At 34.5% G+C, this 15,175-nt stretch overlaps 1 protein-coding gene across 3 annotated transcripts in view; it reads right to left on the bottom strand.

The window, feature by feature from the left end:
• Positions 1-15,175, bottom strand: part of ROCK2 (Rho associated coiled-coil containing protein kinase 2) — a 109,758-nt gene that overhangs the window by 18,484 nt on the left and 76,099 nt on the right. For 2 of the 3 annotated variants that reach the window (XM_052809458.1, XM_052809459.1), the window contains exons 11-29: positions 14,483-14,562; positions 14,065-14,113; positions 13,183-13,318; positions 12,962-13,053; positions 12,461-12,707; positions 12,026-12,132; positions 11,197-11,356; positions 9,971-10,131; positions 9,366-9,550; positions 8,069-8,138; positions 6,591-6,694; positions 6,255-6,441; positions 5,802-5,895; positions 5,591-5,685; positions 4,752-4,931; positions 4,351-4,519; positions 3,783-3,959; positions 1,168-1,238; positions 110-198 (exon numbers count right to left, since the gene is read on the bottom strand). In XM_052809458.1, coding sequence (XP_052665418.1) covers positions 110-198; positions 1,168-1,238; positions 3,783-3,959; positions 4,351-4,519; positions 4,752-4,931; positions 5,591-5,685; positions 5,802-5,895; positions 6,255-6,441; positions 6,591-6,694; positions 8,069-8,138; positions 9,366-9,550; positions 9,971-10,131; positions 11,197-11,356; positions 12,026-12,132; positions 12,461-12,707; positions 12,962-13,053; positions 13,183-13,318; positions 14,065-14,113; positions 14,483-14,562 — 2,453 coding nt within the window. The remainder of the gene's footprint in view (positions 1-109; positions 199-1,167; positions 1,239-3,782; positions 3,960-4,350; positions 4,520-4,751; positions 4,932-5,590; positions 5,686-5,801; positions 5,896-6,254; positions 6,442-6,590; positions 6,695-8,068; positions 8,139-9,365; positions 9,551-9,970; positions 10,132-11,196; positions 11,357-12,025; positions 12,133-12,460; positions 12,708-12,961; positions 13,054-13,182; positions 13,319-14,064; positions 14,114-14,482; positions 14,563-15,175) is intronic. The other variant, XM_052809460.1, reaches the window with a different exon arrangement.

Raw genomic sequence — 15,175 nt, 5'->3', positions numbered from 1 at the left:
TTACAAAAGTGCGTCCCATTTGACGTGCTCCCAGACTGGACCTCAAGTCAAAGTCTTTCCAAAGTTCACCTACAAATCAGAAGAAGGAATCTCACATGATAATACTTACTCTATATCTAATACCATATAGGGATTAGATTGCTCTTTATCTTGTTCGCTGTCATAGAACAGGATCTTCTTACTGCTTACAATTACATACTGTTAGGAGACAGAAAAGCATAAAATACACATTTTAATCCAGCTTATCACAGATGTCAAAGATGCCACAGCAATTACCACAGATGTTACAGCAATATTTTTCTACAATTTTATTAAATGGTAACTAAATGGACAATAGTAGTACTGTATGCTAAGTCCATGATTTGCCAATAAATTCACTGCACAACAAACAAAATTCTGATTACCTGATAAATCAATTTATGTTATCAGACTAATTTAAACAAATTTAAGTACCTACGAAAAGATAAAAATGAAAGTCTGGAAGAAAGTAAGATAAAAGCTTTTCATTTCTATTTTACTGATTTAATTTTCACTTGGACTGGTAGTAAGAATAATTGTCATCTTATGATGCCTATTTTACATGTGCAGTTCACAACTAATAGGGATCATACTCACAAAGATCACACTTATATTTACCAGCATTGCTAGCAATTTTCATAAAAAAGCTAGTTACCTAGAAGACCTCCTATTTCCACAATTTTACCCAGAATGAACAGTTTGACTGAGCACTAAGTGAACCCGTATGAAAATGTGTATGTTATCCTTTGGGCATCAAAGAGGTTACTGAAAAGCAGTAAATGGGTGAAGGCCGCACAAGGCAGATGAGTAGTTGTTAGTTTTATCTCCTAAATAAAGAATTTTGTCAAGGGCATCTGTTTCCAGACTCTGCTGAATTCCAGCTACATAATACTGCTGGGAATGCTTATGGCTGAATGTACAAGGTCATGTATGTTTGAAGATCATGAATTGCTGTTCTCACCTCTGTCTGGACAAAGAAGTGTCTTAACCTATTACAATTGTCTTAACATAGCTATACCAGCTAACATATTTTATACATTTAAGTAATGAGAGAACACATATCGAAGAAAAATTGAAGTGTTGAAAACCTGCAGTAAGTTTAAACACCAGACTACACATGAAACAAGATCATAAATCTGGTTTTCTTACCTTTTTAACCCATCCAAATTTTTTAGTGTTATTTCTAACAGGCAGTGATAGCCAGCCTTCTAATCTTGATTCTGAAAAAAAAGATATACATTAAAGAACATAAATATTCACAAAACATTATTTTTGAGACTACTATGCATTTTAAAATAGTTATCAAAGATCAATAATAAAGCAACAGAGCAAACATGAGAACATGAACTACTATAAACTACAAGGTCTTGCAAGGTTTATCATAGTAAATGTTCAGGAATAAATTAAATCATGTATTCCTGAATACAGCCAATAACCAACAATGCAATCGCAAAAAAGTAGTAGGCACAAGGAAGAAGGGGAAGAGCAAACTTGCAATTATAGCACACACATTCCCTTTAGTAGTTTCTTCAAGACTTAAAATGCTTATGTCTATCAACCTTTACCTTTTAAAACAGCGTCTGAAGATATTAGTACAGACCACACAACATCCAGTTCAAGACAAAAAAAGGCAAACTACCACCACAAATAGCCTATATCCTCTATACACTGGGTAAAATTTCAGAAGTTTAGTATTGCAATTTGTATTTTTTGCTCTGTAAATTTTTTGTTTTTTCTAATTCTGCCTATATCTCCTAGGCTTTCTACTCCAAAATAAATAATTTTTGGCTAATCCTTAGGCCCTACCTAAACTCAACTGCCTTTTCACACACTTGCAGTATTTTATATTACACTAGCACATTAGTCAGATTGGATTTATCAACAGTATTAACAGCTCAGCTGTTGTTTGACGTACACTTTTCAGTAGTAACCAAAAGCTCACCAGGATCACACTTTCCTAGTGCTTGGTGATACATAGTATCACATAACCTTTGACCCTATTTTTATAACTGCACTTAATACAAGCATTTATTTCCCCTATGTTTTATTAAAAGGAACTACTCAATCGCAGTATTTTTCTAATGAGTTTCCCACCCTAGCAGATAATCTCTACTGCTGCTGAGGAACCTCCAAGTCATAAATACTGAAGCCTTAAGTATTAACAAGCACAAAACCATGAAAGGAGCATAAACATGCTCCAAAATTGCAAAAGCTATTTCCTTTCTCATCAGAGGGCATTTGCAGGCTCCTGCCCATGATTAACATATCATAACAAGTATTCATAGAATTCTCATTTTGTCTGGAGAGACCAGAAGCAAAGTTATTTACTCAGATATGCACTGTCTTCAAAGTTTATTGCTCTAGAAGCACTGCTGTTGATGACACATTTTTATGTACATACCAAGTACATGAAGTAGTTGTATAATGTGTATTTTGCCTCACACCTGCCACTTCAAATTTTTCCTTTCAACTACACCTGATGCAAAAGGTAGCAAGCATAATGCTGATGCAAAAAATCCTTCCCCACATCCAGGAAGCATGTGTAGTTTGTTAATGGTGTGAAAAAATATGCATTAATACTTTCCCTATTTTTCTCTGTAATCTCTAATACTATCACATGAAATTGGACAAAATGAGAGTTTCTGATTACACTTCTTCATTTCTGGTGTCCATTCTATATTAACAGATCAGAGAAAGGGCAGAATATTCCAAAATTTCCACAGTACGTGCTTATAAGCACTAGGAGGGAAAAAAAACAACAAAACACAACCATCATACCTCAAATCTGTTGTAATTATGTCAGCAAAAAGTCCTAGCTTAGATATGGTTTTTGCTTTACAACAAAACAAAACCATGCAGATACCATAACAGCAGCTAACAATAAAAAAATTATGTATATACTTCACAATTCTTTTATTAGAAGCCTCACAGCAAAAAACAGAGAATGAGGAAAATAGAGGAAATGCATTATTCTTTACTCTAGTTTGATGAAGTAATGTCAATATCCCAAAACAAGTTTCGCCTTCAGTGGAAAGTTATTCACACTTTAAAGGAACCTCAAGTGAAATACAGAAATTTGAATGTAATTAAAAAAAAAACATCTCTGACATTAACACTAAACATAAGTTTGGTTCAACACAGTGTATGTGTAGTCATATAAAATGAATATAGAATTAATACAAAGCTCTGTTTTACCAGAGCCGTATCATTTCATTATATGCTTTATGTGTCTGGAAAAATGAATAAATTCTGCTTGCCTCATCCATACAAGAATCAAATATAAGATTCAAATTAAGGCAAAACAACGTAATACTCAGAAGACTCAATTTCTATGAGCAAATAATGTAAATTTAGATGGTAAGGAGTTAGATGTCTTCACACTTCACTTAAACACAAAGATTTGACTCTTTGGCATCCAGTATCTTAGGGTCATACAGATAGCTGCAGATACTGGATAGAGGCTACCTTGAAAACAAGGCCACCAGGCTCATTTATTCAATGATTTAATAAAAATGGTGGTTTCATAAATGGCAGCAAGCATCTGTAAACATTCAGAGAAAACAGGCCAGTTATTTGTTCATGCAAACTTTTTCATGTCTTTGATGGCAATGTTTACTGCCACTGCAGTGTGTTTACTGTTTTTTGTTGGTTTTTGTTTGTTTGGATTTTTTTTGTTGTTTTAATAATGTATTAATAGCGTTAGTTTTGAAACAGAGAAAAGGACACAGTAAGAACAAAACCAAACAAGGTCTCAGGGATGTCACCTGTGCTATCAACTTCTGTAGGGCTGTGGGAACAAGACAAAGGTTCTTCCTCTGAGTCAGAATCAGAATCGAGAAGCATGCGAGAACTGGAAGGCTTAGTGGCAATACTGACAGAGGTAGAAGAGTGCTGGTAGGTAAAGGACATGGATTCCATAGTGTGGGATTGAGTGATATGGACTAAACATAAAGCATAAAAGGAGGAAAAAGGTAGAAAAGAAGTCAAAATAGAATCTCTAAGAAGATAGTATTAGTTTTACATTTCATCACCTAACACAGTAATGGCAAAGTAACCACCACAGTAAAGTGGAAAAAAATACTTAGTTTTAATGGAGTACAATAGAATTTTTTAAAGACATTTCTTTAAATAAATGTAAGATGAAGTATGATTACAGACAAATTTAGTTAGTAGGTGGACAGTGATCACTATTGAAGCATTGATAAGATGGTAGAAATACACGAAGATGAAAAGCCACAGAATCATCAGACCGTTAATTTAATACTTCAGCTTCTATGGTAAACAACTGATATAAACCCAATTAATGCAGAAATATTAATAAAATTAACATACCAGGGAATCCATCATCTGCCTCAGCATCTCCAGGTCCACTGCCTATGCTACTGTTGTCTAGACCAATGTGCAATGACTGCAGCTGTGAACGAAGCTGTTCAATGTCACTGTCTTTGCTGTCCAGAGTCATCTGGAGTTCAATCCGTATCTGACTCTCTTCTGCTATTTGCTGTAAGGATAAATTACAAGATTTCCTATTATCACAATGGTCAGTTACTCAGAGAAAACATAAGTAGAAAATTATGTAGACTTTGCAGCTAATCTCAATATATACACTGCATAATTCTTTTGGTCACGGGAAATTCAGGAATAGAGACTGTATACACTACCTTAAAGCCTGTATCAATTCAATAAGAATTAGAAAAAATGCTATCAATGTTTATATTGCAAAAGGGTCTTACTGCCTGCATTTCATTGATTTCCTTCTGATATTTGATCATCATTTGGGTTAACTTTTCTCGTTCAGACTTCAGTTCCATATGCAGTTTCTTATTTTCCTTTTCCTTCCGCCTTACATCAGTGTCAGCTCCACGTTTGACTGGACCCTTCCGATTCATGATCTCAGCCAATTTGTTCACAGCCTTCCCATGGGAAAGAAAAAGATGACAAAACCCACACCAATAAATACACAGTTATATCATGAAGAAATACGTCTTCTCTCCTATCCACTACCAGACACTTTTAATCTAACTGTAAACTAAGACCTCTGCAATTCAGTACTATAAAGTTGCTTTAGTTCAATGTATTACTCAAAATTGAAAAGAAGGTAATGATGCCATTTTCACTTCAAGCATGCATTAGCTGTGAACACTTCTATTCATTCACATACTCCCTTCATTAGTTTTCATTAGTTAGCCCCAAAATATATCCTTGGATTAAAATGCCACTTGTTCTAAAAAACAATCTGGATTAAAATCAGAAATATTCTGTTTTAATGAACTTATAGAGGAATATAAATCAAGATGGAAAACATGAATTAATTTGACTGAAATTAAGATTTTTGCTGGTGCACTGCATCTGGATTAGGAATTCCTCTGTGGTAAATAACGAGGATGCAGTTTCACTACACTGAAAGTCTACTTAGTAGAAGCAAAAAAAAGATCATTATATGTTGGTTTAGGGGCAAAAAAGAATAAAGCATTAACGGTACATATAGATAGTATACCACGGAAAGTTTTCTATTAAAAATTATTTGATTCACAAACACTATCTCTTCATTCATTTAGATACATTTGCTTACCTGGGTTTTCAATGTTCTTTCATTCAACAACTGTTTCTCAAATTGTGCTTTAATATTTCCTACATTTGCTTCTTCTTCTTTCAGCTTTGTAATTTCTGTAGCAAGGTAATTAAGAAAAAATTATATGAAAACTCATCATAAAAGAAAATAGTACTATTAGAGAACAAAACTGGTTTCAAATTAAATTGCATTTGGTTCAGAGAATACATACGTTCTTGTGCTTCCTTCAGTTTATTGTTTAGTTCTTCTTTCTCATTAGCAAGATTAGCCACATCACTAGTTAGTGTCCTATTTGCTTCCTCCAACTACAAAACAAAAAGTGCACATGACCATGTAACAAAACTCATTTGGCATATGAAAGCATTACAGGACAGAAGGAAATGCTTCAGAATGAAACCTGAATATAGGATAAGAGGACCAGCTGTAAGAGGGGTAGGGGCACAAAAGAAAGAATGATCAGAGAGATGCATCGAAGAAACATGGTAAGACTTTTTTTTTTTTTTTCCTGTTTGATTTAAAGAAAATAAACATTTTTAAAATGTCAGGTATATCACTTGTATATCACTTACCTCTAAGTAAGCTACATAACAATGGATAACTCAAACTGCAAATAAAACTCAAGGTCATGTAAACCTCTACCAAAATCACAATTCATATTACTCACAGAGGCTATTGTGGCATCTTTCTCAGTAAGTTCCTGTTTATGCCTAGCCATCATCTCTTTAATCTCCAGCTCTTTCATAATCTTCTCTTTTTCCAAATCAGAGTACTGTTCTTCAGCAATGGAACGTGCAAGTTGTTCTGAATCCGCTTTTGTCAACGTAATCTCTAGCTGAGCAGCCAAGGAATCTCTGCAAATTATTGATATATATTATTAACTTTAAAAATGGCAGGTTACTGGGCGGGGTGGGTGGGGTGGGGGTGGTAGGAAAAAAAAAAGAAAACAACAAAAAGTCATCCTAATCTTTTATGTATTAGTAGTACAACTAGTAAAACCTACCTCTCATCCTGTAACTCTTGTATCTTTTGCTGCATTTCTTTGCAAAGTTTGGTCTTTTCCTCACATTCTTCTTTAAGTTCTCGAACTTGCGTCTTATACAGAGTCTAGAATTTAAAGTTGGAAAGAAAAGGACATGGCTTGCATATTCTAGCTTGAAGGTACACAAAAAATGACACAAGATGACACTGTATGCAATTCTTTAATCACACACTCAAATATAGTATAATTGTGCAATGCCTTCTCTAAATTTAACTAAACATCATCATCATTCACAAATATGTTTCAGTTATTTTTTGTTCTTTTTTGTAACTTGTCTTTGTGAATTGATAGATGCATGATATACATTTTATATGTTCATAAACATACTGTTAAAGAGACTCTAAATGTGAAAGTCACTATTTGATAGAAAATCAGAAGTATCAGAAGCAAGGAAAATCATTAATTTATTTTTTTAAATCTTTGTCTGACATAGGTAGGTATTTAGAATTTAGACTTTAACCATACAAATCCAGGAAACGAAAATGACAGTTAAAGACCAAAAAGAAGCATAGGAGGAAGGGAAAAACAGATTAGAAAAGCATTTGAAATTCAAAATTTCATGAAATCGATACAAATCTAGAGCTCTAAAGGAAATGAAAGAAAAATCATATTGCTCTGTACACTCAAATGACTGAGTACAGGTAAAGTGACAGACAACTGCAAGTGGACTTACTGCAGGGATTTCAAGACAGACCTTCTCTCTCTGGCCTGTCCAGAGCAGTCAACTGACCTCAACTCTCCCTTTCTCTCCTTTACTGTGTGCAACTTTTTGATCTACTAAAACTTCATATAGCCCTTCTCCTCACTGACCTGAAGACCACAGTAAAATCTTAAGTTTCCTTTAATTCTGAAACAAGCCTTTTGGCCTCTACCTGCAGTGCAACTGCCTGTGCACTGTTAATATAAATTAACCTCCATATGCTAGTGATGATTACTAAGTACTATACTCATTTATTCTGTTGTACCTTATCACAATAAAGCAAAAACTCCAACAGATCTCTACCGAGTTTGGCTGTAATGCAAAAATTTCCTTCCAAGCCTTAAATGCCCAAGTTTTTTCACACCACGTGATTCTGAGAATACAGCTCTTCTCTTCCATGCAGCATGGAAGAGATGCTGAACGCAAAAGGCTCGAAACATGCAGAAAAATATTCACACTGTAGAAGAACAAGCTGCTTGACTCCTCCCTCCCTCTGAACTGTGTTTGGGACTCCCTTCCAAAGCCGGGACATTTCTTAACATGAGCTCTTTCACACTGCTCTGTGATCAAGAACAAGGAGTGATGGCAAGGCTGCAGACAAGACTGCAGACAGACACAAGAAAAAGAATTAGCTTTAGGTTAGAGATGTGAAACGCCTGATGGCTGAGGAGGAAGAAGAAAAGCTAATATTGTACTTAGTAAACAGATTAGTATAAAAATAAAGAAGCATAAAACATACCGAGAAATACTGTTCAGCTTCAAGTTGGTCTTGAAGCTCTTTCATTTGTCCATCTGCATCTTGACGTTCCCTAGAAAGGAATAACACACTTTAAAAGAAAAGATATGAAGATATTCCAAACTAGTAAATAGAAAAGACAGCATTCACACTCTTAAGATCTTCAGTCATTTCCTGACAAAAGTATGGTCAGCAATTAAACCTGAGGCTTCCTCTAGTTACCAGCTCTCTTTTTCACTTGTACAGCTGAGAACACTGCACTAATAACAAGTCAGTTTAATACTGTTAACACACAAACTACAACAGTGTCACATGGTTTAACCAGTAAGAGACACTGATAAAGCAAACAGCCACCAACAGAATGTTATTTCCGTGTAAAACATCACTGATCTGACAGATTGTTTTGGGTCTCTCATTTGCTAGAGCTCAGTCTGTGAAACCATGCCTGTGTTCTTTGACAAGCATCATTTCTTGAATTTATCTGTTATTAAAACAACTCAGAAAGTCAATTAGTCAGACCCATAACAAAGAACAGTAATGTAGCAGAAAATATTTCTCCCAGTGTTTCACATTACAGCAACCGTCACATGTAGCCGCCTTCTATGTAACTACATCTTGCTGACAGAAAAGATAAAGCACAAGGAGATAAACCATCAGAAGTCATAAAGGAGCTAAGAATGAGATTAATGATACATGTGCTAAACTTGTCTTTTCATTCAAAAGAATGCTCGTAAGTCAACATAAAGTTAAAAAAAAATTTATTTATTATCAGGTGCAAATATTACTTGTAAGACCTTGAAGAACTGCTGGGATTTAACACAACTCCTATTTGAAGGTCCAACAGATGTGTTTGAACATCTTTAGTACTAGGCATTTCCAATGGTTACGCTTCACAGCTCTGTATTAGTATTCATTTCCAACTCTAATAAGGTCTCCTGGACTAATAGTGCCAGTAACTTTCCTCTTCACTGAAGACTTATGTCATTTTAAAAAAAAGTACACAGATTTTCTGTTAAGTAAGTGTTTCCCTGAAGTCCTCACACTCTTGTGTTTAACCTCGTTTTTTAAAGCTTTTCAGGATAACAAACATCTTTTACTACAAATCTATACATTGCTGAATCACTAGGGCAAATCTCAGCTAGAGTCACTGTAAATTATTTTAAACAACAATTAAGTTTTGCACTGTAGAATAGCAAATTTTGTGCAGCAAATTTTTAAAATTAATATTGCTCTCAGCTTTTGCCCCAAACCAATTACAAAACAGTAACATTACTAAAAAATATAGAGTAAATCTGCATACTTGCGGAGTTCGTTATTTTGTTTTTCCAGACTTAATTTGATTTCCTGAAGATGGTTATTCTCCTGTTTTAGCTGTTTCTCTGACATTTTCAAGGTGTTGACCTGCTGCGTTTGCATCTTGAGATCATTTTGAGTGAGACAGCGCTTTTGTGTTTCTTGCTCTATTTTTAATGTCAGGTTTTTTACCTGAAGAATAAACAGAAACCTGTGAATTTTACAGACCTACACAGGAAAGCAACATTTAAACAGTGTTTCATATTGACTTCCTCTACGTTTCTGCACAACATGCTTGCATCTTTTGATAAGTCAAAGCTGTTTCCTGAATAAAGGCATTAGCAGACAATAAATAAGCTAGTTTTAACATGTCAATCTCACATCATTTTACATTCCAGAAGAAAAACTTTGTAAGATCAATAATGCTGAAATATTTCAGAAAAATGAAACCACACTCCATAAAGTAGACTTTTTAAAGCTCCAAATACAGAGAAGGAAAAAGTCATTGCCATTCTCATTCACAAACATTCCTAAATATAGCTATAATAGGGAAAATATTGGGATATTGAAAACCAGGTTCCACTTGAGGCTCCTTTTGTCAGTGTTCCTTACATCTTCATTTAGTATATCCTTTTGCCTAAGGAGCTCATTGATTTTCTGTTGTGATTGTTTGAGATCGCAGTCCAACATGGAGCGCTGCTTTTCAGCTTCTAACAACCGGTTTTCTACTTTTTGCTTTAAAGCTCTCTCTTCCAAAAGTTTCTTCTCCATTTCTGTGAAGTAAGAGATTTAAGATGTCAGTCAGTGTAAACCAGCAGATTTTGAAGGGCAAGGGGAGGAGGACATCTATCCCATATTAACAATAAGCAACATGTTTATCCTTTTAACACTGAAGAGAAAGATTGCTGAAAAGGCATTCATTAAAATTTTCACAGTAAACCCACACCCAGAGGATGCTTTTGCAAGCATTCCTGACTGATAGCTATTTCCTACTTTTGAGTTTCAAGAGAACTTCCAGTTTATCTGCAACACATCTGAGATGGATAAAAAGGGTGGATTTTTAAAAATAATCCATCTAAATCTACTGAAGTGTTGCTTTGACTATGATAATTTGAAATCACTTAAAGAGTTGAAGCTGTTCAGGAACCTGATATGCCAAGTGATTCAGCCATTATTACTGAGGCTTCTTCTGAACACCTGCATGCTCAAAATTTTTGTGAATGCTCTGCAATTAGAAGGACAGGATCTGTAGGTAGCTTTTTAAGTAGCCGCAACAAACGTAAGCCATTTAATTCAAAAGTAAGAGCCATCTTATGGAATTGTTTGGTAGTTATCCCTCTATCCAAGAGATTTCAATTGTCATGAGATGCACCAGAATATGCATTGCGACTATGGAAGTGCAGCAAAGGCTTTGCCATTTCTAACTCTATCTGGTCTACATATTTAAATTGTGAAGTTGCTGGCATATTTTATTTAGGAAGACACAACAAGGTATGAGTACACTGAGTAAGAACACAGATAAGCTCTTAACAAAAATGTTTAAAGCCGTTTTAGTAATATAAATTTAAGAAAAATTCAGAATACACTAACACAGCAAATGAGTTAGTAGCGTGTGCAATGGAGAACCTGTTTACTCTGAGACTACACCAGTGTGTCTTTAACCTAGAAAAGCATGGACAAAGGGACTACAACTCATTTTACAACACTAATTCTCTTTAAAAAGAACAGGGGAATCAAGGAAAAAAAGCCTACACTTAGGCTTCCACTAGCATCAAAAGATTATATTACCTACTTTGTATAATTTACACCCAAGTCCAACTGTGAAGTCAAATACATACCTTTCATGGCTTCAGATTTTGCTTCCTCTATAGATTCATAGATCTTATTTTTGTCTGCTAATCGTGCTTTTGTGGCTTTATGTTCAGCTTCTTCTTGTTCAAGGTTCTGCTGCATAACTTTGAATTTATATGTCATATCTATTTCCATGTTGCTCTTTTCCTGTTAAAGAAAAAATTATATTGGAATAAAACATTAAATGCATCAGGTTAAAGACAAAATTTCGAACAGTAACATGCTGCTTGTAAGTATGCCAATGGTAGAAGAGAGAGCTCAGACTCTAGGGAGCTAACTGAGAACTCATTTCTACAAATGTTTTTCTATGCATGGCAAAATGCTCCAAAAATGCGCAGACATCCCCCGTTGCAAACTATTATAGAATTGCTGCCTTAACAACGAGCATTCTGTAATAAAAGTGGCTCAAAGATTAAGTTTATTGAAGAATTTTTTCAATACTTTTGTTTCAGTGACAAATTTGTCGAAAAAATTGTTAGCAGAAGCTTTTTTATTTTTGGCAATATTGAGAGTTTAAAAAAAAAACACAACAGATGAAATGTTACTACTGCATTGTTAAGCTATACACTGGAGTACATTATTATGTACTTCAGAAGTACAATGTATTATATGATCATAAGGGAAATGATGTCTTTTTTTTCCCCCCCACTTCTCAAATCGCAAAATAACCAAAAAAATTCAAAGAAGAAGAATAAACACTGAAAACAAGGCTTATTTTTTGCACAGATTTTTGTCTCCGTGTCTCAAGTAATAAAAGCTTAAATTTAAAAATTCCGTAAGAACGTAACACCAATGTTCACTTAGAAGTACTGTTACCTTTTCTAAATCTGTAAGTTTTTCCTGCAATTGTCTCTTCTCCATTTCCAGTTTGGCTAATGCACTCTTTCCATTTTTTACTTCTTCTTCGAGGCTAGATATTCGACCTAAAAATGACCAAAACATCAATAAGGCTGGGCAGTGTGTGAAAAAAGAATGTACTTTATCTACTTAGAAATAAAGTTTTTCAAATGTAACAGCTCCTAATTCTGACTATTAAGAACATCTCCCTTTGGAGTGATTTTAAAAGTTATCAATAATATTTTCTAAATGTTATCACACATTTTCTCTTAAATGTGTGTCCATGCTTACATAACATTGTATAGAAAAGCACACTAATCTAGTCACAATCTGAAGCTCAAATAACATCACCAAAACCTGTCTTTATTTCTGAAACGAGAAGCAAGCTTCACTTCAGAAGACTTTCAGGAATACCTTGTAAATCACTGATAATCTCTGATCCATGACTTCGATCTCTCCTTTCTGATTCTAGAGCAGACTGAAGATTGAGAAAGTCCTTCTCCAGTTTGAGTTTTGCATTCTCTAGCAGGCAGTTCTTATCTTGTAGTTCTCTATTATTAGCTTCCAGCTGCTGGATTTGCTTTGTGCTTTCTGTCTGGTTCTTCCTTAACCTGGCTGCAGTATCAGACTCTGACCGCAGCAAAGAATTGGCTTCATCCAACTAAAGATTGACAAAAACATACTTCAGAAACAATTAAAATATAACAACTACCATTTCTACTACAAAACACTACATTTTACGAATTAAAAGAAATAAAAGGGAGTGTATTTTAAGATTACTTTTGAACACCAAAACATGACAAGAACGAACAGCTTTTAAAACTCCATTACACACTTCAATTCCGTCTACTACTAACAAAATCCGTACTTTAAATGGATATTAATTTAAAATATACATAGATAAAGTTGGCATGCCTGTCTTTGTAGTTGATTGATTTTCTCATTGGATATTTGAGAGTTCTGATTCCTCTTTTTTAAATCTTCGAGCTGGTCTTTCAAACTGTTAACTACAACAAAAACATTACAACATTGTTAATCACTGTCATAAAAAAGCTTCAATTTGAACTATAATTCATTTATTTTATCTTTTAAAAACCCACATCAAAACAGAACCCTTCAAGCACAGTTCAACATACCCTCATTTTCCAAATTGCGTTTCTTATCTGCTTCATGTTCTGCTTTTCTCTGGTATTCTGTATTCTTATGCTGAAGAAGAGCCTTCTCTCTTTCTAACTGTCTGACTGCAGACTCTACATTCTTCCTTAAAGTTATCTGGATATATTTAAAAAAATACACCACTAATTACATACAGAAAAGTGGTATTCTTTAAATGATAAAAAGACAGCTCATGCACTCAGTTTAGTTTGTAATGGAGAAAGACACAGTCTATTTGCCTGCTGCAAACACAGCGTATCAGAACACATGGTCAAATCCAGCCCAGGATGACTGTGGCCCGGAGGTTTTACAATTTAAAGACTGTTTGATCGTTTGGATTTGATGAATCTGGTAAACCTGCCTAGCAGCCACTCCAGAAGCACAAAAACATACATGTAATGCAAGGTCTTGACACGCACCTGGATAAGCAATACATTAAGTTGTACACATCCAGTAAAGAATGGCAAATTTGTAGTAAGCACTAAGGTGCAAAGCTGGGCAAGAAAGAAGGTCCTTTTACTGATACTGAACAATGCAAAGAACGGCCTTCCTCTTCTAGCAACATTACTCTCACATTCTTCAATTTTTAGAATCATATATGGGATATTTGTATCACACTGTCCTCCAAATTAAAAACACAGTAAAAAACAAATTCTGGAAACAAATGTGTAGTTGTAGGACAGAAATCATAATGAAAGTATTTCAGCAGTGACAACAATTTCATGCTTGTGAATATCAATAAATGAACTGGTATTACTCGCTATAAACACAGCCACTCAAAAGTAATTTGCTGTTTCCTAAGGAAAAAAGCCACACACAAATGTTAAAGTTCTAATTCCAATAAGAAATAACCATGGACTTACCTCTTCATCTAGCTCTTTCACTATCTTCTCTAAACGAGTATTAGTAGACCTGAAGAAATTTGAAAAATATTTTTAAACCCTGCTGATTCTATAGAAATTAGAATGTTTGGATGTGTCTCATTAATTTTATATAAGATACCCTATTTTCAGCAATCACATGAAACTTCAAGGACTGGAGAAATCACTCAAACAATAGAGAGATACTTACGGAGAGTTAAGGGAAGAAAAAAAAAAAAGAAGAAGAAAGAAATAAAACAGCAGTCACAGGAATAGCAAGAATTAAGCCAGCAATTTACAGTGAGGTCTGCTTGCAGGGTCAGGAATTGCCAAAGTGGATTAAAATGCTTTTAAGCATTCGAAACAAAAGGTGCAATAAAACTTCTTTATAAACATACCAAACACGTCAAAACAGTCTCACCTGTACTTCTGTTCTAGTTCATCTTTGGCTTGTAATTCATTACTGAGCTGTTCTTCTAGCTTGCTTAGTTTTTTCTGAAACTGTGTAAAATGTCAAAAAAGCATGGCCCACATATAAAACGCTATCACATAAAACAAGTGTAATTCAATTAAGTAACAAAAAAAGGGAAAGCGAGGAAAATGAATTCCATCATCTTACACTATATTATTTTAAAACCATCACTAGAAGGTTACATCTTTACAAGGTATTAGTCTTGATGATTTTAAAGATACAGATCCATAGCAATGAAATTTGCTGCATGCTACATTAAATCTAACCATCACAGAATTATGTGCCACAGATTGTGAGTCACAAAATTTCTATGGCCAAAGAGTACTGTTACTGGCTCTTTGCTGTACTCTTTCTCTGTAGACAGAGACTTTCCACTGTGGCAGAATTGTTGGGATAGTCTTTTCTAAATAGAATTTAAAAATAAAAAGGGGGGCACGTGACCAAATTGGACAATATTCAGAGTATATTATTACTAAGCATGCTCAATGACCTCACATAAAGAAGAATTTCTTAGTCTAACACATACAGAAGCTAACAAACACTTTCTAGGTTTGGGAATGCTTTGTTTGGCTTACTAAAATATAAAAATGAAATTGTGAGTCAAGTACCCAAATATTCATGAAATAAATTATAAATAATAAA

Source organism: Harpia harpyja, chromosome 15 (genome assembly GCF_026419915.1).
Source record: "Harpia harpyja isolate bHarHar1 chromosome 15, bHarHar1 primary haplotype, whole genome shotgun sequence".
Taxonomy (NCBI): domain Eukaryota; kingdom Metazoa; phylum Chordata; class Aves; order Accipitriformes; family Accipitridae; genus Harpia; species Harpia harpyja.
Note: the sequence above shows the minus strand (reverse complement) of the source record. Positions and strands in the feature narration are given on the sequence as shown.